This window comes from Cajanus cajan, chromosome 5 (genome assembly GCF_000230855.2).
Source record: "Cajanus cajan strain Asha chromosome 5, NIPB_CcT2T_4, whole genome shotgun sequence".
NCBI classification, from domain to species: domain Eukaryota; kingdom Viridiplantae; phylum Streptophyta; class Magnoliopsida; order Fabales; family Fabaceae; genus Cajanus; species Cajanus cajan.
This window is the reverse complement of record NC_138521.1, coordinates 68713227-68740605: the sequence shown is the minus strand read 5'-3', so window position 1 is coordinate 68740605 and position 27379 is coordinate 68713227. Positions and strand designations below refer to the sequence as shown.

The window sequence follows — 27379 nt, the reverse complement described above, 5'->3', positions numbered from 1 at the left end:
AAATAATTTAAAATCATTTTATTATATTTATTTAATAAATTAACTAATCACATAATTAAAGCAAAGACTCAATTTTTTTATAGCAAATGTATACTGGACTGGGCCTGATATTATCACGGACCGAATTTATTTGATTGTTAGGCTGGGCCCTTTATGACTGGGTGAGACTCTGATATCATGGATGAAGTAAACTATGATGCATGGACGCATTTTGCATTTTATTTTGGTTACTAATCATTCACTTGTATAATAAAATTTGCAAGAAATTGATTTATTTCACCAAAACCATAATTGTATTAACATTATCGATATCCTACAAGTTACATAATTTTACCTCCTCTGGAAGTTGAGGTTTCCAATGCAATAAGCAAATAGAAAAGCAAAAACAATGGGGATGAGAATGAGAACCACACCAACTACATCTAAAAAATCATGGTGAAACCCATAATAATCTTCCAAAAATTTGGCAGTAGTTTTCTTTTCTTCAAAGACTCTTATTTCTTTGTTGACATCTCCATATTGTGAAGTAAGCATCCCATTCAGTGCCCAAGACATGGGGCATAAATAATACATCCAAATCCACCACTTGGGAATTTGCTGCAATGAGGAAACCATCTTCAGTGTTACATTTCAAGCAATATAAAAAAACAATTCAGCTATTATGAACTTATCATTTATAATGTTTACACCATCTATGTATTTATGCGTTAGAAAGGTTAAAATTGCAATAGCTCAATGATTGATTATAAGAAAAAGAAGTGCATATTAATTTTTTTTTTGTCAAAAATGAAAAGCATTTGTTTATTTAACCTATTTTATATTTAATTTCTTAATAAGTACTCTAACATGTTTGCTTGCAGTACCAAAAGAACATATATGTATACTTGCCATGCATGCAAATATAACATAACAAAATAGCAATTTAGGAAACTTACTAGTCGTGGTACAAAGTACCCAGAAAATAAATTGAGCATCGTGTATGCAGATGAAGCCACGATAGAAGCCAATTGAACATTTGGCGTCAATGAAACAATGAGCATCCCTAAGTAATTAAAGTATAACATGTTGCAGAACATGCTGAAGAATGACCAAAATATTTTATAAGCAGACCAATCGTAGCCCAACATAGGATATGTGATTATCACATATACAGCAGCTTGAATGAATAAATAGGGAACTTCAATTAGCACCTACAAAAGAATTAAATCCAAGTTACACTAAAATTATTGGAAGAGTAACCTCAAAACATAAATTGCAATACTTAATGTGCTCCAATTGTAGTGAAATTGAAAATAAGATACTAGTATTTAGCTAGGAGAGAAGATGGTTTCTACATTTTGTTATTGAATTAAATTAAAGAAATAAGTTAGATACAATACGATAGATAGAATTAGTTTCACTTCATTAACAATTGTAATAAAAGATTTCATTATATGTCAACGCATACTATCAAAATAAAACTCTAATTATAATTAAAAAATAATACCAACAGTGACTTACTACATGCAAGTTTTATCCTTAAAGTAATTGAAAATGAATGGTGAGTCCATAATTTGAAGAGAACCAAACCTGTGCAAAAGAATAAGCCCAGGGAGAGTACATTCCAGCAAATCTTTCACGGTACAGAACAGTGCGTTCTGTTGCCACATATGGTAAAACTGTTGAGCAGTTAATTATCCCAAAGAAGAGTGCAGCAGAGTACATTGCCCCAAATACATTGAACACATCTTGTTGGCTATTTCTGTGAAATAAGCAATAGAATTTAATTTCATTCAGTAGAATAACATGACTAGAAAATTAGGAGCATACTAAAATGCAGCTTTACTTTTACAACATGAAGATCATTTGATACATTAGGAAAACTTATCTTAAATATTCCTTTTTTTTTGTTAATGGAGAATTCAGTAAAATAGTAGTATGGTCACTAACATTTTCTTTCCTTTCTTCCAGAACAGTATCCCAAATAGAAGAGATGAGGCAGCCACAAAAACAATGCGCATCAAGTTGTATGAAGGACTTCTCCAATAAGACAAATGCTGTTTCCACAAGCATGCTTTAAACTGTTCCAAACCGTTTTGTGGAAAATGGGTTGGAAAATACAAATCTCTGGAGTCCGGAGGAGGTGAACTTAATTGCTCGACTAACTCTTTGTTTTGTCTGCACTCACAAGAGTAAATAAATACTCCACTAAAAGGGAATTTCTTTCAAGAAGTAAAATTCTTTGTGATTACTTACTCATATAAGGTTGACTCCCTATAAATTTGGGCAAAGTCTACACCAAGTTCAGTTTCTGCAGATCTTGAAGTAACTTCTAGCATCCATGTTGATGGATTATAGTTGTCTTTAATCTTTGGCACCCCTGGTATACTCTAATAACACAAGTTGCAAGAGTGTAAACCAAGATTCAATCAATCATTTGTTTCCTGAAGAGGAGTGGCAAAACTAATATTGGTGATGAAAAAGAAGTTGGGTATGATAGAAGAAAACTGACCTCAAAATATTCGATGACCCTACTTGAGTGCTTCCCAAGTGGGCCGGCATAGATCAAGCGTCCTCCAGATTTCATGAGAACAAGCTTAAAGGATTACAAGACAAGAACAATTGTTAGTATAACTATGAATTAGCATTGTTTCATCCCTTGAAGAGATTGGACAATAAAATAAGAATTTTAAATGCTAATGTATAGACTTTCTCTTCAAGCCATAGCTTCATGGACACTAGAAGTTACTCACCTAAATCCCATTATTTCTTTGTAAATAAGCGTTTATAGGTAATTGTGATAATATTAGGATTCCTATCTCCCAAATTTATCTTAGGTTTTTTTATCTAAATATGATGTAGATAACATTAAATAAGTACTAGGGGTCCTTTTGAGATGTTGCACGGTAACACGATTTTGTAACTATAAAACATTGTCCTGGAAAAGTACATATTGTTTAACCTCTAAAGTGGTTCATTACATATGCAAAATCTACATTAAGGGATTGTAGTATACCTCATCAAATGCCTCAAATATATCAATACTTGGCTGGTGAATTGTGCATACAACAGTCCTTCCTGTTCCAACAACATTCTTCACTGCTCTCATTACAACTGCAGCTGCCCTTGCATCTAGACCTGTAGTCGGTTCATCCATAAATATGATTGAAGGATTAGCGACAAGCTCAATGGCTATGGTGAGCCTTTTTCTTTGTTCAGTTGATAAACCACTAATATTTGGCATTCCTACTAAAGAATGTTTGATCCCCTCAAGCTCAATAGTATGAATGACTTCATTTACAAATTCCTGAAAAATAATGGAAGCCATAAGAGGAATTGATCCAAGTGAACAAGCTCAAAATTTGAAAATAACAATGCTGCATTGAGGATAGAACCATACAGCTTTAGTTTTTGCATCAATCTGAGAAGGAAGCCGAAGCCAAGCAGAAAACATCACCGATTCTTCTACAGTTATGTTTGGAGAATGTATGTCATTTTGTTCACAGTATCCTGACACTCTAGCAAATGTTTCTTGAACCTTTGGGTAGCCACCAATTCTAATCTCTCCTTCTATAATACCACCAGTTTTTCTTCCACACAGAACATCCATCAAAGTTGTTTTCCCTGCTCCACTGACTCCCATTAATGCTGTTAGTATGCCAGGTTTGAATGAACCTGTGATGTCAGCAAGGAGCTGAAGCCTTTTCTCAGTAAAACCTCTATTTCTCATTTCCTGCGTTCAATATGATATAATCACCTACCTTGTCCATGGATGTAACTAAATACTTAAGAAGTAAGAACTAGCAATAGCTTAAATCATCGAAGTTACCAAAGGGGTATCTACATAGTACTGGACATCACGAAATGCTACTGCCAGTGGCTGGAAAGGTAGAACCAATCCTCCTGGAGAAAAAGAAAAATGATGGACAAACATGGTTTTAACAGAAAAACTTGTGTGCATGTATATCATTTAATAGTACATCACTATAAAAGAAAATGTCGTTGCTAGATTTATGTTTAGCTAAGCCTGAACCAAATAAGTAAAAAAAGAAAACATGAACAAGACAGTTACTCACCTTTTCTGGTTTCTCTAGTACTTTCAACCGGAGAACCAACAGGTTTCTTGTCAGCACCAACACTTTCTTGCTGTCCTTGTAACTCTGAATGCTTCTCCGAAGACACAAGAGTTCGAGATCTTGCAGGAGCTGATGGTACAGTGACAAAGTGAAGGTTAAAATATAGGTCTAAAAGCATTAATAAGTAAATGGTGATTGATGAACTTACAATTCAAGAAAGTCAACATCAAGGTAAAGCCTACATTGAACAGCACTGTGAACCCAATTAAGACAGCAATCGATATCCAATAAAAGTAACCGTCAAAGTTTAGCCCCCGGCTTTCAAGCACTTGCTGACCAAATGTTGTGTTTGCAGACATCTTCAATAAGAACAAAGAAATTAAAATGATTGGATAAGTTACATTTTCTAGAAGAGGAGTTTTATCATTGCACCGAGCTGCCAAAACTACATAACATATGATCTAAGATGAAAAGGCTGAAGTAACTAGATAATGAAGACAAGAAATATTTTCAATGACAGTTTGTTGTAGGCTTTCACATATTTGAGTACTCTCAGCTAAATGACAAAACTTCTTGAAGGCAAGAGAGGTAAAAAGGTATTTTAATTTGAGCCTTTGAATTATCCTATGACCAAATGAAGTTAACTAGCCAAGTCATGTCATTAATAAAAAAAGTAAAGAGTAGCTATGCCACCACTTTTAGTTGCATACAATGTATGTTAATTGAAGCACAAAAAGTAAGAGTTATACATGATTACCTTTTCCCACCTAGGAGCAAGAAATTCATTCACAGTTAAGCCTATCTCTCCATATGCCAAAGGAGAAACCCAGAATCCCCACCGCAACCAAGATGGCATATATGCTGCAATGAAAAAGCAACTAAACTTTATCTTCTGAATAAAATTCCCTGTTAAAAAGTAAATCAGCTTTGAATTCTTACGTTTTGGAATGATGAAGCCACCAAATAGTAAAACAACTAGTATGGTCACAGTACCAGCTGTCACAGAAGCAACCACAGTTTGGCAAATTGAGGCAATGAATCGAAACATGGATACTGAAGTCATGTGTACGATAAATAGGATAAGGAACTGGCGAAAGAACCTGAAGAAAAATTCAAGTGAAAACTTAGTATGCCAGAAATTCCCAAACACTTTTTATTGTAAAGAGACAGTACAAATCAACTAGATCCTATAGATTCTCCAAGTAGTCTTCACCATACAAGAACAAAGTAGCCTATAGCATCATTGTAAATATATCATATTGCGTGGAAATTATAGAGAGAAAGGCAACTTCAAATGTAGTAACTTCTTGTATTTGATTTGATGAGTATAAAGTGTTTTGTTTGTTATTTTACTCGAAAAAGATATGATTGAAAAATTTGGGAAGAAAATTAGCCTTACTAACCTTCCAATCTCAGGGCTGTAACCAATAACATAATAAGAAAGTGTTGTCCAAATGAAAGATTCCAACAGTGAAAGTGGAATCTTTAAAACAGCAGATGGAATTGTATAAGCCCAAGCAGGAAAAAAACACAACTCTTTTTGCTTGTAAATAACTGCAAGCCTGGATACAGTCATGGAGAGTTCCGGAAATCCATCAACAAGAAGTATGATGAGTGAATAAAACAATGAACCCAAAAAATAATTCCCATGAACCACATCAACAGCCATTCGTGTTCGAATGAAAACGGTCATTGCTACAAATGCAACAATGACAAGCTGCATGGATAAAGAATACAACAATACTAAGAAACTTGAGAAGTTGGGTATAGTTATCATGACAAAAAGGCATAAAAGTGAAAATAAAAAACACAAATTACCTGTGTTGATTTGAATACATAGACAAAAGAGTTTCTTTTCATTAGAAGAATTTCCCTCATGATGCAAGCCTTAAATAATTCCCATTTTGTTAATGAGTATTTTCCAAATACAAGGGCATTCTTATGGCTCTGAGACTTATCAAATGGCTTCAAGAGATCTTCCTTCAGCTTTAGACCAAAAGGGCAATCCGTAAATTTCTTAATGAACTGGTCAATTGAAACATAACTGTAAGGTTTTTCTGTGCTACTCCAATACTGTGCTTGATCTTTCTTAGAGATAACCTGGATTTTACAAACATTACAAATAATCAAAATCTAAAAAATACTATGTTAGAAATGGAGATATACACAATAGTGCTTAACATACTTCCTGAAGAAAGTCAGCAGTGCCTTTCCTCTGTGGGCATCTGAACCCACAGTCCTCAAAGAACTCAAGTATATAATCACGTGGACCATGGTAAACAATTTTCCCTTCTGCCATTAAGACGACATCATCAAAGAGATCAAAGGTCTCTGGTGCTGGCTGAAGGAGCGAAATTAATGCAGTGGCGTCTGTGATATGCACCAGATGCTGAAGACAAGAGATTATCTGGAAAGTAGTGGAGCTGTCTAAACCATTGGATATTTCATCCATAAGGAGTGCTTTTGTTGGTCCAACAATCATCTCTCCTGTATAATACTCCAGAATCAGGATTATGGTCACTCCATATATCAACTAATGCTCTAAAATTCTATAAGTTTGATAAGCTGTTATTATACAGTATACCAATAATACCTGTAGTTAACCTCTTTTTTTGACCACCAGATATACCTCTTCTTATAGGATCTCCAACCAATGTATCAGCACATATATCAAGACCAAGAATCTGTATGTTTTTGTAGTAGTCAATAAACAAAAGTTGAACATAGTAGAAATGGTAGACAAGCCGGTGAGGCTCTAGCTTTGTGGAGAGTACACTACCTTTAAAATGTAGTCTGTCTGAAGGCTACTGTTTAGTCCGTTAATTGATGTTGCCTGTACCAGTAACATTTCTTTTGGAGTAATAATCATCAAGAATGGGGACAACAAATTTGCATAAAGACTTTTGAAGGACTAATTTGAATTACAAAGTCATGAACCAATTATCCTATCAACATTATAAACAAAAATAACTTTTGCAAGTTTTTTCTGACCTCACTGTGTCCGAAAACAATAGACACTTGTCAAACTGAAAGTCAGGTTTAAAACAACCATAATTTGGTTAACATATTGAAATTTTAACTTCAGGTTTCCCTAAGTTTGTAGAACACAATGTAATGAATTTTTTAAAACTTCTATTTACATATTGAAGTTTAGTTAGATGGACATGCTGACTTTGTTAAAGAGTGCATCCTCGCTGTCATGTTTGCATGACCAACAAATGTTCTTTTGCAAAAATATAGCAGAATAATTGATTTATGTCAAATATTTTCCAACAATTATTATTTTATCACGTGAACAAACAGAATAAGCTGTATTTATTTATAGTAAACAAATTAAAACAGTTAAGTTTTATTTGTTACTGTGATATTTATGCTAAACCATTGAGGAAAATTGAACAAAAATTGGAGGTGCACAACGCAAAGATGTGTTCAGTACCTTCATATATGCATCTAAATCAGGGTCTGGGACTATCCCTGCCTCTCTCTCCCTTCTACTGACTTCCATCAGGAGTTCTTTCACACATGGGGCAAAATCCATCACTCATCAATAGAGCCAATATATGAAATTTATCTAATTTACTAACACTAAGAATACCTACCAGCTCGGCTTCCTACACCCTGACAACGTGCTGAGAAATCAAGTGTTTCCCTCACAGTCATCTCTGGAATATGCAAGTCATATTGGCTTACATATGCTGAGGATTTCTGAGGAATGAATTCTTCAAGCATGTGTCCATTGTAAGAAATGTCACCTTGAACCTATCAAAAAGCACGCACCACAACAATCATGGAAAATGCCCTTTTAACTTGAAACACTGGTCAATTTTTTTTTTAAATGTCAAATAAATTGAAAACAAACATTGAAATCATGCTGCCTCATGCATAAATAATTTCATAAAGAATGTAAGGAATGGTCGTGGGCTTGTTGGGATGGCTTCATCTCTAGTTCATTAGTATCACTGTATCAGTCTGAATAGAAAATGGCAGTAAGTCAAAAATTAAAACAACTGGTAGTGAGTAATGAGCATTGAATGTAATTCTTGTAGGAATGCCAAAGGATTCAATATATATAAAAATATATATATCTGAATTTTCTGAGTAAATTTAGTTTCAGGAGAGTCCACGGATTTTTCTCTGGAAAAATTGAAAGTTCAACTCATTTTTGGAGAAGTGGAACCATTGTTTCTCTCTTCCCTGCAGAGAAAGATTGTCACTCTCAACCACCCAGTTGTTGTTTCTTTTATAATTCACTCATTTTTCAAAATTATCAGTGTTATGCAGAAACAAGCTCGGAAATATTGGTGTCCGTTGTCAAAATTATCAGTCCCATATAGTTTAGAAGAGAGAACGGTCAGTCCAGAGCTTATATTATAAGAGAGACTCTTCAACGATATAGAAGCTTTTGTTTTCTTTGCCTTTCGGTTAAAATGAAATATCAATTTATTATTAATTTAATATTTTATCAGTTTAATATTTGACGGTCGTTAGCTCACACAATGTTATTTTGGTATTTTTAATAAGATATGTACTATTTTTTTATATATAAAAAAGCTACAATCTTAAATTACTTTTTAAAGATAGGTATCAAATGGTAAAATAATTTATTAATTTGTCCAACACAATGTGTTATTAATCTACAATGTGATATTACTTGTTCTACATCACCAAGTTACCAAAATTGTACACAATAAACAGACAAGAAACTTCACTTAAAAAAAAAAGGGTTACACATTCATTCTTCTCCGGTCTCTATCTAGTGAGTAAATAACTGAATGCACATCTCATAATTATGTGTGTATCAGTGATCACAAAACACCAACTTGCCACCTTTGCGGCACAACCCCTGTTCCCCAACAGAATCAACAACCTTGCCATAACTATACCTCAAAGGCATTCTCCCCAACACCCGATGAAACTCTCCTATGCACCACCCTCTCCTCTTCCTATGCTCCCCCTTCCTCCCACTCAGTCCCACACTGCTCACTCCATCCTCCTCCTCATTCCTCGCGTCGCCATAATCCCTCACTCTCTTAGCCCCCACCAGCACCGGACCCTCCCCCGTCGCCTCCGCCACCACGAAGTTCATCAAAATATCCTCGCAGTTGCGCACCTCCTCCACGCTCCCCCGCACGCGCGCCATGCGGGCCCCGCCCCCGCACGTGTAGAGGAAGAGGTAGCGCGCGCTCAGAAGCATGAACTTGGTGAGCACGATGGAGAAGCGGTCGGGGCGGACCGTGTAGACCCACTCCCTCCGGTTCAAGTCGAAGTCGTGGGAGCGCGCGAAGAGCCCCACGAGACGATGTGGGGCCCGCTCCCAGACGCGGAAGGCGAAGTGTAGTGAGTGCAAGTCGACCTGGACGTCGTCGTCGCATACCAGAACGGCGTCGGTGGCGATGTGGTTGCGGGGGAGGAAGCGGTTGTTGAGGCTGGCGGAGCGTTGCGGGAGGAGGGAGATGGAGGAGGAGGAAAGAGAGAGGTTAAGGGAAAGTTGGTGGAGGACGTGTTTTGGGGTGGAGGGGTTTCCCCAGAGGATGAGGACTGAAGATACGATGGGGGAGAGTGAGTACGTGGCGGCCAGGGATTGGAGGAGGGGGATGCGGGACTCCGAGAACCCGCTCATGAGCACGGTTACTTTGTCGCGACGGAGGGTCTGTGTCTCTGGGTTTGTGGGGCTGCATTCTGGTGGTGTCGTGGTTGAGACGGTGGTGAATAAGGTGGCGCCGAGGAGGATGAGGATGAGCATGAGGATGGTTGTTGTTGGTGGAGTCATAGTGGCGTGAGGTGCTTCAAGGACTTTCAAGTTTGGAGATTTGTGAAGGGAAGTGGGTTTGGTGTTAACGCACCAATACCATAGTGCTCAAGTGGAAGTGGCAGTGTTGTTATTTTAAGGGAAAATGGTGTCAACATGTAAGGGGAGACATGAATCCATGAGATCCGGGTTGATTTATGGCGTTTGTTATTTGATCTTGAGTGTGTGTGCATGCATTGCTGCATGTAAGTTCCAAATTTTGATAACGTTAACTACACGTATTCTATCACACTTTTTTTGACATACTAAATTTGTTTTATTATGAGTCTCATATGTTACTTACCGACTCTTTTACGATTTTATTAGTTTTAAATAATTTTTTTTATTAATGTTTAAAATAAAATATTTTGTTATTTTGAAAGAGTGCAGCAAATTCTATTTTTATTTGTTGCTTAGATGTCACTCATCTGTATTATCTAAGCGAAGATCTATAAATCTTTTGACATTAAGTGTCCTATTGATTTAGATGCCACTTTTGAACACCAATATTCGGAGAGAGTTAGTCTACTGTTTGATGTTATATCATTAAAAATTACAGGTGCGTGCATCCTGTTCTCATTTAAGTAAGGATTTTATAAATTACTAGAAAAGATCTGAGAATGAGAACCTTGAGAGAATGGCTAAGTTTTCCTGCCAATGCCAACAATAATGTTGTTTTACCACTTGCTGGTGGGCCAAGCAATAAGGTCATCCTGCAACAGAATGAAATTAGTGTTACTTTCATATTAATTTACACCATACTGAATATAAGGTAACATCAAATACAATCAATAAATGTTCCAACTTCCAAATGATGCAAAAATTAATAAGAACTTGCAGTAAATACTATTACTACAGTAACAGTGTTGAACTTTGCAAAACATACCTTCCAGGCTTAATGATGCCATTGACACTTTTGATGATGCTTATCTTGGAATTTTGAGATTTCAGAACTGACAATTTAGTGGTGTCCTTTCAACAAAATAAGAGGAGGGGAACGTGTCTTAGGCAGTGAGCAAAATAATTAACAGAAAAGAAAAAGAAAAGGCCTATAACCAAATATTCATGTTTATAGAAAAGTTAGCTACAATTCATAGAAAGGGGGAAAAACTAGTTACTTACTAAGATCCACTCTTTTAGGGTATTCCACAAGGTAGGTATGGGCTTGCCCTGCACTACCTTACACTCTGCTTCCACACAAAGATTTTGATACCTCACTTCCACTGTGGGTAACTTAATACCAACTCTACAGTCCAAAAAAAAAACATAAATATATTAACCATATTCACATTATAAATTATGTGATACTACTAATATGTATAATTATATTCAGAGGTAGTGGACAACACATGAAACTTGCAAGCCGAGGGATATTTCTGTTATAAATGAATGTGATTTCTCTTTCTAATTTCCAATATTTGTTTGATTTCATCTTAAATAAATATTTGAAACAAAAAAGACCCAATATATATATATATATAAGTCGCACCCAGTATATGATGTGGGACATCCATTCAACTTCTATCCCATTTGAGTTGGACATCTATTGTAGCTTTTGCCATTAGATGAAGTGTGATAAATAATAATTTAGTTGACTTCTAAAATGATTAATAATTCAATAAAGTTCAGTGAAACATCTCCCCCAAGAGGGTAAAAGAGAGACACAGAGAATCTAAGAGAAATGATTACTTGTCAATTCTTTTCCTGAGTTTCTGCAGCAATCGAAGATTATCATTTTCAATGTGCTTAATAAGCTTCTCTATGAACATGTGGCGTTCTTGAGCTCCAAGCTTGCTGACATCAACTACCTGTTTCCCTTCATTTTTCTCACCTGATTCCGTGCCATCATAAACATCAAACAAAGCTGAAGTGATTCTGTCGAAGGTGGGTAGCCTCTGAATTTCACTCCATTGTAATGCTTCTCCCTCATCATTATCAACTTCTTGCACAGGGTTGATGCTTCGGAAACTGGAGGCATGGCTTCTAAATGAGGACCTTATACTCCTTCCTATCTCTGCCAACTCAATTCTCAGAGACTCTATCTCATCCGAACCTGCCAGCTGAGCCATCTCAACACCACACTCAGAGGCTTAAACGTCGGACATATGTGGAATGCATGATGTGTTACACTTTCAGACGTTATATAGAAAGTTCCCTGATCAGTTTTCAATATTTGTTGATGATGCAATGCATTATGTCATGTGTTACCCTGGCATGTGAATGGAAATTGAACATGCTGCTAAGGTATCAAATGAAAACGATCGAATACAATTACAAACCTTTTTTATTTATATTTTTATTATAATTGAGTTTTCACATATACGTTAGTAACCAAAGTCCATGCTGAGACATGATTGAAAATATTTTACTAAGAAAGAGGTAGGTATACGTGGGCAGAATTTAATTAGAGCACGCAAGGATATATCAAAGTGGCATGGTTCATTCCTTTTCTAGTTCATTTTGTGAAATAACAAGTTTCTGGTCTGTTGTACATGAGCAACAAAAGATCTGGGTTCTTAATGTGGTATCTTACACGAGTGCAGCTCTCTTCTCACCAATGTGAATAGGGATCATTTTGTGGAATATATTGGTGTTTAATAATAAAAATTTAGTGTCCTGTTGGGGAAGTCTAAACTAAATTAATTATATTATATAGTGGTCCTTTACCCTCTTGATCTAGAATTAGGTGAAATTATAACACTATCAGATTGTAAGGTGATACGTGGAAACTATGATATGTAATTCTGTCATTGTAAATTGAACATTCTACACATTAAACCTGACAACTACATTGTTTACAAACCTTATTTTGGAGAAGTTAAATTATCAGTTCTCTCTTCCACCGCAGCAAGAACATCAGTATCAAAACCACTCAATTGTTGTATTTTTACAATTCACTCGCTCTTGAAGATCACCAGTTTTATGCACCAGCAAGGATAAAAATATAGATATCTTTACTTTATCCCGCACCCGTCATCTGAGGTTCCAATGAGAGCAATAGTCAGGAATATAGATAGATAGGTTATAGGTTATTTTGACGCCCAATGTTCAAGTGTTAACGAGTAAGTCCCACATCCTTGAGAAGAGAGAGCAATGACTTGATGTTTTATGATAAAACGAACATCTCAGCTCATTGCAACTCATACCTTTCTCGGCCTTTTGGCTAAGATCAAGTGTAGTATCTGTTCTTATCAGTTTAATATCTGATATGTGGGCCATTGGTCCACACGATATTAAATTACTTTTTTGAAGGGGAGAGTCCATTACAGTAGCTTGCTACTGGGTCTCTCAAGTGTCGCCCTTGCGTTGCACTATTGCATGGGCCTAGCACACCCTACGGTACAGTTTCAAAAATTTGTGCTTCTAGTTGAATGTTGGGCCTATGGAACTCTACAAGTAATAAGTGGCCCATTTGTGCTTCTAGTTGAATGTTGTTCCTATGGAACTCTACAAGTAATATGTGGCCCATATTTAAGTTACATAGTTTTCTTTTTGTATTTTGTCTTTGCAATATTCTTTCGATTTTTCAAAATTTTAATTATATGTATTCTTTTGATTAACAATGGGTTTAATTGTTATTTTTCTAGTATTTGTCATTGATAACTCTGTTTATATTTTTTTCAGTTTTGACTGGTGATTCTGTCATTTAAAGAATTGATAAATATGATCTCACTTTGAGTTTAATATCTATTTATGTTTATTTGTTAATTATAATATAAAAAAATTGAATTGTCACAATTAAAATGTTTCTCTAATCTTATGTTGGATGTATTTCTGAAGAAATAATTTTTTTAAACTAATTTATCACTTGAAATTTTCTTGAAGAGTATATACTGCATAAGTTTTAGACAATGAGATTATGTGTAAATTGCTCAACACTTCATATACGAGGATCATTGTTCGTGCGAAATATACTTTAATTTGGTTTTATTTTATACAATTGGATAAAATATATACTTTAATTTGGTTTTATTTTATACAACTGGATAAAACTGTTGAGATGTAATTGTAAATGAAAAAAAATAATCAATTCTTTTAACCTTAAATTCCACCAAAAAAAATCGCTATATCCTATTCAGAGTTAAACTATATTGATATGCTAGGTGGGTGTTATTAAATAATTTTTATTAATCAATATTTAATTTCATTTTATATAAGTAATAAGCAAGGATTTTAACAGACAGGCAAGGTTTACTTCATCTAGTTCTGTCCCCACAATCAAGTTGTAATTGCTTAACAATAAATCTAGGTTCTAAATTTTATCCTAGTCCGGACCAATAAATCAAGTTGTTCTAAATTTTACAAGAGCTAGAATATATCTTTATTAGTGGCACTTTTACCCTTTATTTTAGAAGGATGTGTGAGTAATTGGTTGTGTTTTGGATTTCAGATTATATAATTTGTGAGTGATAAGTGGAAAAAAACTGAGAATGTTTAAAAAACTTTATGTCAATAATTTTAATGAAATCATAATTAGTGTGATGTCACAGACACAACCCTCGACCATCACATATTGTAAACAGAAGAAAGAACATCAAATGTCAATACTAGCAGTAGAAATGAGAACAAAATTTCGAAGATTTAAAATGTTATAGGTTAGGTAAACTTTTTACACATTTTTAAAGAAAAATTTAATATTATATTAAGTTTAAAATATTCCTATTTAATATCTCAAAATATGTATGGTAAAAAGAAATATGATCATGAAGTAGAAATATTAATTATCAAATAACAATATATATGAAGAAAAAAAATCATTAATATCACTTAAAATGTGTAAAACAAAAAATTAAAATATAAAAAATTACAATCCAAATAGAGTAGTTCCTTACTTTGTTGCATAAAAGTATGACTAGCCACAGAGTGAGCCTCCAAACTAGAGACAATGAGCCATAATTTGCTTTGGTTATGGTAGATTTAAAGTGCAAAAGAACTCTAATCAGACTGGTCTTTAATTGGTAACTGGTACTTCCGTGGTTATCTGTGTTCTTAAAACAAATCAAAACAATAAGTAATGAATTCATATAAGGAATTGGTTATTGATATTACAGAATCTATTGAGACTATCAGACAGAACAACCATGTAATCAAAAGACAACATTAACTTCATTTGGTTCAGTTTGAAGTTGAAATTTGCTGTTTCCACAGCCATATTTTTTACCTTCAAAATGTACTCCCTATAAACTTGATTGCCAGTATTAGCTTGGACAGATCAAAATTTGTGATCCCTAATGTTTCAATTTCAATATGGTTTTATTCGATGTCAGTTTCAATCTCAGATTAAAATATTGTAATTTATATATCTTGTGATTAGGAAAAAATTACAAAAGCATATATTCATGTTTGCACCCCTAACAACACTTTTATACAGCATTTGGTTCCAGGGAAATGGAGAGGGGAGAGGAGCGAAATCCCTCCTCATCTACTTTTAATTCCCCTTCTAATATTGGAGAGATTTGGAGAAGTGGAGAGAAAATTTAAAACATTTTGAGTAAATGTCTAATAATCTTTATTTATGTTTATTCAAACCTACAAAGTCACAAAAGTAAATTAGTCTTTAAAATCCTTCTCCTATTGTGAACCATACAAGGAAAAAAATTATTTTCTTTCCCCTTCATTAAAATCCCACCATTCCCGTTCTCTGAATTAAACAATTTCTAACACGTTCCTTTTTCTTTCCTCTCCTCCCTTCTTCCCTTGAACCATAACCTATCAAACATAGGATATTCTAGACGAGAAACATTGGTAAGTAACAGGAATGAAAAAGGCAGCACTTCAACATAACACGAGCCCAAAAATTGACAATAAACTAATAAACTCTACTATCAGTTCATAAACTCTGTACACCAAAAAGTGTAGAAGTTTAACTTTACAACAAGGAAGTTAGGTAGGAGTTACTGTCATTCATCATGAAAATTGAAGCTTCATTGTGCAACTCAGCAACTGGTCACGCCTTCACTATAAACAGCTGCTCCCAGAAAATGGAGGTATAGAATACAGATGTAATAACAGCCTGAACTATAAACCACAAATCAACTAAAGATTTCATTCTCAAACTGGCTCACTTGTTTATCATCAGTCATCATAGTCTTCTTATCCAGCTCCAAATAGTATATCTTGTCATTCATACCCTCTTTTCTATATGCCTCGATCATGATGGAGTATGTTGTGTCGTCTGGCTGACATTGACTATCTTTCATACGCTTGAAAACTCTCTCCATTTCCATCAAATCCTCTGCTTTTGCACACGCAGATAAGACTGCATTATAAAATTCTATATTCTCGGGTATCTCAAACTTTCCGGCCAAGCGAACACTGCTAATTACTTTATGGAAGAGACCTGCACCTGCATAACCATTGATAAGGCAGCAGAAAGTTTTGGTATCTGCTTTCATACCCTCAGCCCGCATCTGATCAAATGTACACTCCATGTGCTTTGCATCACCTGCTTCTGCAAATGCCTCAATCACATTGTTATAAGTAGAGGTTGTCCATGGAAATTGCAGCTTACGCATATACTCCATAACAGATGACATTTTGTCATACATTCTTTTCTTCCCATAGGCGCCAATCAAAATATTAAAAGTGCGTGTCTCAGGTTCTATACCAAAATTACGGAACTTTTCATACCATTTCTCCATCATATCAATCTGACCCATATTACCAAAGACACTGATGATTGTGTTCATTGTCCAAACATCAGGCTTGCATGTAGTGCTCTCCAGCATGCTGGACAGCACTTTCTCCATCAGGTCAAACTTCCCCGCCTTGCCATAACCACTCAAAACAATGTTCTGAGTAACCGTGTTTGGCATGATTGACCTTTCAGCCATTTCTTCATACAGCAACTCAACCAAATCAAACTTGAAAGCATCCACACAAACTTTAATCAAGGTGCTGTAAGTGAAAACATCAGGCTGGCAAAGAGGAAGCTTCTTCATCTCATTAAGAACCAAAAATGCCTCATCAATCAAGTTGCTCCTACAATACGCCGAGAGCAACGCCGTGTACAGTGCGGGAGTAGGGTCTAAACCCTCTTCAATCATTGTGGTAAAAAGCTGATGAGCACGGTGAGGTTGACCAGATTTACCAAGCAACACAATAAGTTTCATGTAAGTCCCTTCTTTGGGTTGGTAAAAGGTTTGTTCTCTAAGCATATCAAATACCTGAACATTTAAGGAGAATTCTATCAATAGTTTAAGTGGCATGTCCTCAAAATATTTTAGACTGCGAACCAAGAAATTATTTTTTGTATGATTTTAAAGATAATTATTATAAAAAGTCTCAATTACACACTCTTTTTTACTCTTTATTATTAGTGGAAATTTGTTAAAAACTACAAAGTTTCAGTCATTAAATTAGACATAAAACCCACAAAATTGTAATTTTCAATAAATTTGTAAACTCATTAATATTCTTACTAGCATTTCTCTATTATAAAAAAAAAAAAGTTAACAAATTTATATATGTGGTGACTGTTTGTGATTGAATGGCAGTATAAAATGAGTGTATATATGTTTATTCACTTATCAAACCATGAAATTGACGACTAAATAAACAGTCTACAATAAAACTATTTATTCTATAATGTAAAAAGTGTTGAATTTGATAAGGAAATGGTGAAGTAAGAGAGAGAGACCTGAAGGGCTTGAAGCCACTGCTTCTTGTCGATGCGTTCAGATAAGGATTCGGTGACGGTGTTGACCCATGCCTTTGCCTCATTCTTTTTCTCCAATTTCTTCTTGATGTTCTTAATGGGGGTCCTCCTCGTACTGTGGGGCAACGATGTTTCGGAAGTACCAGGAAACTCTCCTTGTTTCCAGTGCCTCTTTTTGACAACGGAATTGGAAGGAGGAGCTGAAATGGCGAAACGGGTGACCCTAAAGATGGGATTTTGGGCGCGGGTTTTGGTGGATTTGTCGAGGGGAAATGGAGTGGGAACTATGGAAGAAGAAAAAGAGAAAGAGATGGAAACCATAGCCACAGAAGAAAAGAGTGTGAGTGAGGCTCAATCCAATTCACCATTCTCTCCCCCCAAACAACATGATATTCTACCACATTTTTACTTCACTCTCATTTTTGCTTATTCATTTCTCCTTTTTTATTAGGTCACATTATACATTATATTTATATTTATACTAATACTAATGAGTCATGTTACAAAAATAGAGAAAATTGATGATACAAAATATAGAGAAACAATAAGAATATCATTTCATTTTCTATGATTATTTTTCTTTTTTTAGCATCAAAATTATAATGAATGTATCAAAATTTGAACATGAAAATTTTTGTTAGTTTATACTCCATTGTGTAGTGATCTGTTTATAACTTAACAATATAAATTAAATCAATCTTCAAATAGACAAATTAGCATAATTTTTTTGTTATAAAACCGGAAATTGATGCCTCTTTCTGTCACAAAGTAATATATATATTCATTCTCAGTAAAATTAAATTCAAAAGTAAATTGCTTTTTTTTTTTATCAATTATGTTTAGTGCATTCTAATCAAGAAATTTTATAGTAAGTGTATAATTTTAAGAAGGTTCAACTATTTTTTTAGTCAGACACAAATTTTTTGCTTTTAGTCTCTATTATTTCAAATAATATGTTTTAGTCTTTCCACAAACACATTTTTTTTAAATTAGTCTATGTCGTTAATTTATGTAAGGTTGTTTACTTTTCTTTTTTTTTTGTCAAGGTGACCATTAAAATGTTGATCTATCTTAGTTTGATCATTGATGGGTTAAAAAATGAGTTGTAACATGATTTTCACCGGTTAACATAACATTAAACCTTCAAAAATGGTTATTACAAGTTGAAGACTCAAGCCTCCACTAATAGTAGTGCAGACCGTAGTTGCAAAAAAATAAATATCCATATAGGATTTACCACATAGGACAGCATCTCACAAAAAAAAATTAATGGATTTCATAATCACATAAACCACATCAAACACAAAATAACAGTAAGAACTAATTTAAAAAATAAATGTTTTTGCATAGAAATTAAACATTTTTCTAACAATAAAGACTAAAAGAAAAATTCATAAATATATAAAGACTAAAAAGATAATTAAATCATTTTAGAAATATCACATGCGTTATGTTAAAATTTTGATTTTTATAAGTAACTTTTATTTTCAATCTAATTCTTATAAAAGATTATTGATTCAAATTTTTTAGTGAAACAAAATAAAGTTTGCATTTTTTTATTTGGAAAATCAAGAGAATAGTAAGAATTATAATTTTATTATTATTATTATTATTATTATTATTATACCCTTTTAATTGATTTTTTGTATTAAATTATGATTAAAATAATCGTAATAAAATGGTATGATTCATTCCTTAACATCTCCCTCGTTCAATTAAAGATGTATTCATTCGATCGGATTGATCAATTCCTTAACCAATTATGGTTGCAAAAATTTAGTACCATGAACTGTGTGAGGTGAACAGCAGGATATACAAACGAGTAATGACCCAAATGATTACTGGACTTATATATGACAAATAAATAGAAGGTCAATTTTATGATAAAATATTATAGAACTGCATGTTACTTCCGAAGATAACTGCACCAGTTCAAAATACATCTGCACCTGACCCATTTCTTGAGCTCCAGGATTGACTTTTGTATGAGAATGGAGATTCCCACGTTTCGTATTTTTATGATTAGAGAGAACGGTGAACGCATATTGATATTGTATGGCACGAATTTGTCTGTTTGTGTATCCATATTAAACTAATGGCATAAATATATAGATCATATTCCTGTAAGGAGACACAAAATCTTTATCTCTAGAAAGAAATTAGTCTCTACTTATTGATCAGGAAATCCTTAGCGCAAACCACCATATAATTGAAAGAATATTAAACAAAACCGTAAATATTTAATATTTATATTTATTGATCAATACAAGTCAAATTGCTTACACAGTTTTATCCCTGTCATTACACACATAATGGCCTAATAACAAAGCATTGACCCCACAATCATGATTCTGTTCTGAACAGCTCAAGTGTCAACCAAGGGTTTTCCCCATACATATTGATGACAGCAACTATTACTATTGATCTATACTATCATGTGTATACCCCAAAGCTAGGACTTGCAGAGTTTCTAAAAAATATGAAAAAAGGTATAGCAGAAAACACCTGATATACATGTAGCATTATATTGCCCCATACTCCAATGACTCCCAGTTGAAGGGCTGGAACACATAGTAAACTCTAGGTGAGCTTTTGAAGAGCAATGCCACACAGACACACACAGCTGCTATGGCCACCATGGAGAGCATCACTGGCCTATAAACCACTGCTATTCTCATGCCACCATAAGCCACCTTGTGCTGGCATACCCTACATTGTTGTGTCATTGCTGTGGTTTCAATCTTCTCAGTCTGTAAACTTGAAACTTTACATCTCCTGTGCCCTTCTGTTTGTTTCTGCTTTGAGTTACTATCCACAACAGTTCCAGGGATGTCAACCACATGTTGTCTTTCATCTTTTTTGTTGGTCTTATTTTGGACAAGTTGAATGTATGAGTAATGGCCCCGAAGGCGTGCATAGTCTATGGGGGTCGAACCGGTACTGTCCCGGGCACTTTCCCATGCTTCAATTCCTACCTGAACACAACAGAAACACATAAGAGTCAAAACATTGTGTGCTAAATTGTGATTAGTAATTCAATCTGGACCAATGAAAATATGCTGCAAACCATGCAAGTTTTCCGCCTTCATAGCTATCTCAGTTCAAACTTGGATAAACTATCTTACGTTGCTCTTTTCCTTGTAATCAGCTCCCCTTTACCCCCACACTTTGAAATAGTTCCAACTTCCAACACAAAATGCATGAAAATATATAAAGTATACAAACAAGAAGAATACCACCAAAACTCTCTCTAGCACTCTTTATTATTGGAAATTACAAATTTTATGGGTCCTGCATTTTATTTAATGAGTCTCTATCCTAATTTAATAGTGAGACCTACCAAAGTTTGTGATTGTCAACAAATAGTAGAGAGAATGCTAGAAAGAGTGTCACTAATATTTTTATACAGACAATAAAGGAATTACCATTCGTGGATCATCAGTTAATGCATCCAACACATTCTCGGAGCCACTCATACTTGCTGCAACATGAAGAGGAGTCAACCCAGCTGGCCCAACAGCATCAGGTCTAAATAAGAATCTGTCAGGGACCTTGTCAACTTGCTTCACTTCACTGTCTGCACCATCTGAGGTTTTAACTGGCACAAATCTTAACAGTAGTTCTACCATAGGCCTACAGTTTCTCTTTACAGCTCTGTGTAGAAGACTCATCTCCAACAATGCAAGCTCAACGGAAGCATGCTCTCCTGCATCAACACCACCCCCAGATACAATGTCCAAGAGCTTTTTCATCACAGCACACCAACCATGGTCCATGGAAAAATCAATGAGCCACATGAACCGTTTGAATGGGAAGAGATCATGGATAGGAGCCATGGTACCTAGCCTAACTTTCACATGACTTCTATGAAGGAGCCAACCCATTTCTTGTAAGAAATCCAAAGCTCTAGTCTTTTCTTCAATTTGTTGGTTTTTTATCTGGATGTCATCAGTGGTTTCAGCTGACTCTATCACATTCTCCAACTTGCAGATCTCTGCACAAACTTCTTGTTCTGCAACTATAAATGGAAATGAACAACTGCTAAGACCGTGGTCTTCCACCTGACAGTAAAAATTAACAAATATAATTTCAGAAGCTAGCAAAATAGAAAAGGCCATTTTCAAATCCATTGCTTCAAAGCATATTTCAATTTACTGAAAAGAAAAACCCAAAAAACCAAATGGTTAGAAAAAAAAATTTGGTGTATGATAAAGTGATACCACCTCAATAAACCCCCTCCCAGTTATACTTGGTATATGACAAGAAAAGCTGAGATGCTGAATGGGCGCATCAGCTCCATCAATCAAATCATGACAATTAGCATGTATCAGATACTTCCCTTCAAGTGCACAGAGCAACCTGGAAATCATTAGCAACAATATCAAAATAATGCCAATTCCCCCCAAAAAAGAACTTGCATCTTCCCTATGTCCAAAATCATTCACAGAAAATGAAGAACTAGATCCAATTTAAACCCTGGAACTTGAGTAAATGTGTCCATTCCCCCACCTCCCACCCCCCCCCCCCCCCTAATCTTTCTCATATCTACAAAATTATTTCAGTAGCTGGATAAGTACATTGTGCAGTATTTAGCATAGGAAGCCTCTTCCCTTCAAAATTCCACCAGATAATATTTAGCTACATTGCACAGTACTGTTTTTGCCATTTTCTCATCTCTTCTTATGAAATTGTACAAGCAGCAGCAGATATACCTCAAACAGAAACAAATACTGTGTAGCTCAGCATAAGATTCTTACAATAGACAATTGCTCTACTGTAGCTAGAACCATTCAAGTAAACAATTTTGAATATTACTATATGTAAAGATATTTACCTTGTGCTAGACTGGGAAAGGTTGAAACCTTTCACAATAAATTGAGCACTAGCACTTGCAGGAACAGCAAGTGGTTTAATGCAAGAAATCCTACAATGTTGCGGGCTTTTGAGACGCAGGGGCACATCTAAGACTACCTGACCTGCAGGAGTGATACATGAAATCAAAAAACCAATTCTAGTAACCAAATTAATAAACAATATAAGATCTTCATGATAGAAAAAATTTACAATCACTTGAGAGGAATGCTCACACAACATACAGTGTGAGAGAGAACAAACCGTTATACAGAAAAGCTACAGTGTGCTGCACCCTTGCATATATCCATCCTGTTGTCCAAAATGAATCATTTGATGCAGCAAGAAGCTTTCTCAAGCTTGCTCCTAGATTACAGTAGAGCTGCAATATCAAAATAGAAAAAGCACATTTAGATTCCTTCCCCCTTTCAAATTGATCCATCCAGCAACCTGCATTTATCAAACAATACCTCCTCCCATGCAGATTTTTCAAGACGGAGATATATTGTTAATATGATACAGCCTGGCCTTATGTAGCTCTCTATCTCTGTAGGGCTGTGGGATAACCAGTTGAGGATCTGAAACACAAAAGAAACTGTAAATCAAACATGGCACAAAGAAACAGTGCTGTAAAATTGTTTATAACAACTTGATGGCACAAAAAAGTACCTGTGACCGGAGAAGAAGGGGAAAATCATTTGGATCCTTACCAAAGAGTTTAAAAACAATTCGATCCGTGCGACTCTAAACAATAAACAAATAACATGTCGGTAAATACAATCTTCTAAAAAAGGAAAATGAACCTCAAATAATGACCTTAGCAAAATAATATCTTTACCCATAAAGATATCTAAACAATCATTTAAACAACCCTTAATATTTTGATACAATGGTAAATATCAGCATTATTAAATTATACATAAATAAGGAAATGAATTTAAATAACATCAAGAATATACCTGAGCTTCTCCACTGGAACTAGATGGTGATTGGGTAGAGGTTGAATCTGAGTTTCCACTTGTCTGTGGAGGACTCGATTTGAGAGAATCACATTGCAACCATGAGGGATGACCAATAGACCCCATCTCTGAAGCCACACAAGGATAAGGCTTCTTATGAGTCTCAACAGTACTCTGTATATCATTGTACACATTATTCAGGTCAAAGTTAATTAAAGTGCCCTTTCCAACTGTAGTCTCTGCTGCAGTTAATTGGGATGGAAGGTTGTCCTGCCGTAGTCCTGAAGGAGGTTTTAAAATTCCCACTCCACCATCACCTGAAGGTATACATTTTTGTGTCCTACCATTAGCAGGCACTGTTTCACACTGTGCCACAGACATTGGAGGGTCCTGAATGATGATGCCATTATCTGTCTTGATGGAAGAACCAGACGGCCTGGAATTAAGACCATTTGAAATAAGGTTGGGTTTATCATGAGCAGCTCCAGGTGTCCCGGCATTTACCAAACCTTTAGATTCCTCCAATAAGGATGCTAAACTTCTACCATTAATTGGACCAGCCAGACTTGCCAGGTTCCTTAGTAGATGAGAAAGAATATCCTGGTTCTTTGTATGATCTGAGCCATTTGCTGCAATTTGTAGAAGACATAATATGTGGCGTCAGATAAATATGCCAATGATGATATCCAGGATGAAGGTGAAAGGCTAGAAGATTCCAACAGAAGAGACATCAGTATAACTATAAGCTCAAGTCATAAGCAACTTTATTATTTTTCAAGTAATGTTTCAGCAGAACACACCTTCAGGCTTTCTAGATTTGCATCAGGAATATGCCAAAATGTCATCAGAAGGCACATGTAACCAAAATGGGAAGTAAATAATGATGATGACGGTACACTTGGAAAACAGAAAATCACTATCATATATTTTGATCAAATCCTTTGTGCCAATCATAATGTGGAGAATCGATTTCAATCTGGTCCGGTTCCGGATAAGATGATCAAAGATCAAGTAGGTAACTCCCTACGCCCGCACAATTCCTATTTAGGCAGTTGAAAGTCTATATAGTAGAGCAGAAAAGTCAGGCTATGCTGTTAAAGCTAACCACCCAGGTTCTAAGTTCTAACTTTTAATTGAAGTTGAACATATGCAAAGTTTAGGTGAAGCTAGGTGTAGGAGAATAATAGACTCCTCAAGTCCCAAGCTACTAAGAAATTTATTTTATTAAATTCAACTGTACCTTTGGCATGCTTCGCCATATGAATGAACATAAAATTACAAGAAAACCATTTCAAAAACTAGACTAACCAATCAAGCCACTCATCTTAACTCCATGATCTCGTGTCCAAATTCTCTAAATTAGCATCAACACTGATGAGTGATGATGACACCTACCTTATGATGATTTTGCCACTAAAAGACTTATCAAACACTACCAATAAGTAGATTGGATTCAGCATCATCACAGGTTCATAGTACAGCAGCCAAATAAATAAATTATGAAGAATGCCAAGCTAACAAACTTCTGTAGTCACAAATACTCACAATGCAAATTGGTCAGTATCCGTAACAGACTCATCAACAGATAGCTACTGCCCCTTTCATCATTAAGTGATCCTTCATTAATAACAGTAACATCGGGATGAGTTTTCCTCCTCCTCCTGTTGTGGCCGGCCAAACGCCTTCGACAACTTCTCTTCCCTTCATCAAACTCTTGAAGAACATGAAACCTGCCAAAAAATTTAACAAGTTGCATCCAACTTAGTACAAAGTTCTTTCAAACAGCTTCCACTCGGGACTAATCTACAAGAAATAAAGGATCTTCCCTTTTTTGAAGGTCCACAAAAATATTAATTTGATGATCACATCACAAATATGAAATGCATACCCCCACTAACCTGCTACACTGTTGACAGAAACGTTGCATAACATTTCCCACTAGTGCCATAGTGGCCTTCGAGTGAACACCACAAACCTTATGCCGACGGTGGTAATCCTTGGCATTACTAAGATCAGCCCTACAATCTTGCACCTGACAAACAGCACGGTTAGAGGTAGAAGTAGCAGCAGCAATAGTAGTCCCAATTACCTTTGTCTTCTTTCCACTTTTTTCCTCTCCTTCCACTATTAGAGGGTAACCTTGACCCCCAAGGTTCAAACTAAGGGAACCACCCTCATCATTTAGCCTCTCCTCTTCACCTTCCCCTATAACACCCCTTCTCCTTTTCTCCAATTCCCTCTTCCCTTCACCTGAGTTGAATAGAGAAGAAGACAAATTGGAAGATGGATTAGCATTTTTTGCAGAAATTTCAGGATGAGGTGGGAAAAACTGGCGACTACTACAATCTGATGGCACTGAATTGAGTTGTTGAGCAGTGAAAAGATCACCATCCCATTTCCAATCATTCAAATCCCACTCCAAACTCCCCTTCCCCTTCCCAACAGCTTTCTTCATCCCTGACACCACAGGTCCACACAAGTACTGATTCTTCCCCCCAAATTGTGCCTCCATAAATCAAAATTCAACAATATCCCCAGATAGCTTGAACAACTTGTGTTCATACCGACCTGCAAAAAACACATCAGGTGATAATAAAACACAAAAGGGTGGCAGCCCAGAAGAGAAAAATTGAAACTTGGAGGAGCATTTTCACAGAAGCATGAAGAAAATAGAATTTACATGAAAGAAGGGAAGAGAAGAAGAGTTGGGTGTGTGAGAGTGGCGGCTTTAAAAGGGAGACGAGAGAAATTAGGAACAGATTGCGTGACATCAAAATGTGTCTTTTTTATGTGCTGACTGCTCAGAGTGAAGAGTCATGGATCAGTTAGTTCTTATATTTAGTGTGACTGTGACAACATTGTCATCATGCCTAGTGTGGTTTGGTAAAAGTAAAGGAATCTCTACTTCTCCACTGTCCCAAAACCCATTTACTACTTTTCTGTATCGTTGAAAATCGACAAGAATTGTTGAATTTCAGAAACTAAATAATGCTACACATGCTCACGGACCACCAGTTATCAAAGAACTGCACGAGTGTCTACTGTCTACCATGCTACTACAATACTTGCTATTTATTATATTAAATTAAATGAAAAAAAAATATTTTAAAATTATATTTTATATAATTAAATTTTTTATATAAAAATATATAATATGTAAAATTATTAATTTATCCCTGTCTTTATATTTTTCATATAGAAGTGAGATTATTTTTTTAATAAATATAATATAGCAGCATATTAGTTATGTTAGTTCACATAACCAATTAAACATAAACGATTGTGCTATCTTATAAAAGAATCATAGTTGAATATGGTAATATATAATACATACATTTTTACGTGAGTGTATTCGTATAGAAACAAAATAGTAAGAGATCATTTTTGTAATTTTGGATGATCATCATATAATTTTTTGGAAATGACCGTTATTGAGAGGGAAATTCTCTTATCATAGGACTTACACAGTATTTGTAACACCCCAAATTTTCTATTAATACAATGTTGATTATTATTTATTTTCATATATTTATTATAGTTAATTAAAAGGGTTTTTTATAAAATATTGTAAAGGTTTTTAATAATTTAAATTATTTATGAAATTCTTTTATAAAATTATGTTTCTTTAGGTTGGAACGGACTGTTCCAAAAGTGGAACGGGCCGTTCCAAACAATGAAAATATACTGATTTTGAAGTGACAGAACGGGCCGTTCCAATGTAGTAAAAAGACTCATTTTGATTTCTCCAGAACGGGCCGTTCCGGAATTCTAAAAATGTCTAAAAAGGTTAGTTAGAAAAGGGACGTTCCAGTAAAGGTCAATGTGTGTAAAATGAACTTCAGAACGGACCGTTCTACTTTTTGAAACGGGTCGTTCTCCTTTTTGAAACGGGTCGTTCTGCTTTTTGAAATGGGTCGTTCCAGTTGAGAATTTTTCATATGTTTGAAGGATCCGGAACGGGCCGTTCCAAAATCAGTACGGGTCGTTCCGAGTGCGCCAGGATGCCTATAAATAGGGGCAGGGGTGAAAATTTTATAACTGAGTGAGAAGTGAAAATCTTAGACAGAGA

At 35.2% G+C, this 27379-nt stretch overlaps 4 protein-coding genes and 1 non-coding gene across 6 annotated transcripts; 1 reads left to right on the top strand and 4 right to left on the bottom strand.

Annotated features, from left to right (window-relative positions):
* Positions 1–255: 255 nt before the first annotated feature.
* On the bottom strand, positions 256–13483 carry ABCG37 (pleiotropic drug resistance 9). Its single transcript, XM_020372891.3, has 25 exons — positions 12647–13483; positions 11533–12052; positions 10966–11089; positions 10730–10815; positions 10472–10556; positions 7655–7814; positions 7492–7568; positions 6835–6888; positions 6649–6739; positions 6241–6542; positions 5874–6155; positions 5459–5772; positions 4995–5155; positions 4813–4916; positions 4264–4414; positions 4056–4184; positions 3809–3882; positions 3380–3712; positions 2996–3286; positions 2492–2575; positions 2236–2369; positions 1930–2157; positions 1570–1741; positions 936–1190; positions 256–597 (listed from the first exon to the last, which is right to left on the bottom strand). The coding sequence occupies exons 2-25, from the start codon at positions 11910–11912 to the stop codon at positions 331–333; spliced, it is 4338 nt and encodes a 1445-aa protein (XP_020228480.1). The 5' UTR covers positions 11913–12052; positions 12647–13483; the 3' UTR covers positions 256–330.
* LOC109809551 (Nucleotide-diphospho-sugar transferases superfamily protein) lies at positions 8634–10432 on the bottom strand. The gene has a single exon (XM_020372889.3). It carries the CDS (start codon positions 9823–9825, stop codon positions 8854–8856), a length of 972 nt encoding a protein of 323 aa, XP_020228478.2. The 5' UTR covers positions 9826–10432; the 3' UTR covers positions 8634–8853.
* On the top strand, positions 12986–13181 carry LOC114916573 (U2 spliceosomal RNA). Its single transcript, XR_003805130.1, has one exon. It is a non-coding gene; the product is annotated as a U2 spliceosomal RNA (small nuclear RNA).
* Positions 13484–15641: 2158 nt separating the features above from the next.
* Positions 15642–17938, bottom strand: PPR2 (Tetratricopeptide repeat (TPR)-like superfamily protein). Its single transcript, XM_020369341.3, has 2 exons — positions 17483–17938; positions 15642–17009 (listed from the first exon to the last, which is right to left on the bottom strand). Exons 1-2 carry the CDS (start codon positions 17819–17821, stop codon positions 15876–15878), a joined length of 1473 nt encoding a protein of 490 aa, XP_020224930.1. The 5' UTR covers positions 17822–17938; the 3' UTR covers positions 15642–15875.
* A 1782-nt stretch (positions 17939–19720) lies between these two features.
* LOC109807820 (squamosa promoter-binding-like protein 1) lies at positions 19721–26257 on the bottom strand. Of its 2 annotated transcripts, XM_020370469.3 has the most exons (11): positions 25991–26257; positions 25209–25878; positions 24856–25040; positions 23311–23939; positions 23021–23095; positions 22822–22929; positions 22616–22733; positions 22335–22476; positions 21724–21859; positions 20926–21561; positions 19721–20475 (listed from the first exon to the last, which is right to left on the bottom strand). In XM_020370469.3, the coding sequence occupies exons 2-11, from the start codon at positions 25820–25822 to the stop codon at positions 20023–20025; spliced, it is 3096 nt and encodes a 1031-aa protein (XP_020226058.1). In that variant the 5' UTR covers positions 25823–25878; positions 25991–26257; the 3' UTR covers positions 19721–20022. The 2 variants fall into 2 exon arrangements, with proteins under 2 accessions (XP_020226058.1, XP_020226057.1); XM_020370468.3 differs by having other exon boundaries at positions 25209–26257.
* Between the last annotated feature and the right edge of the window lie 1122 nt (positions 26258–27379).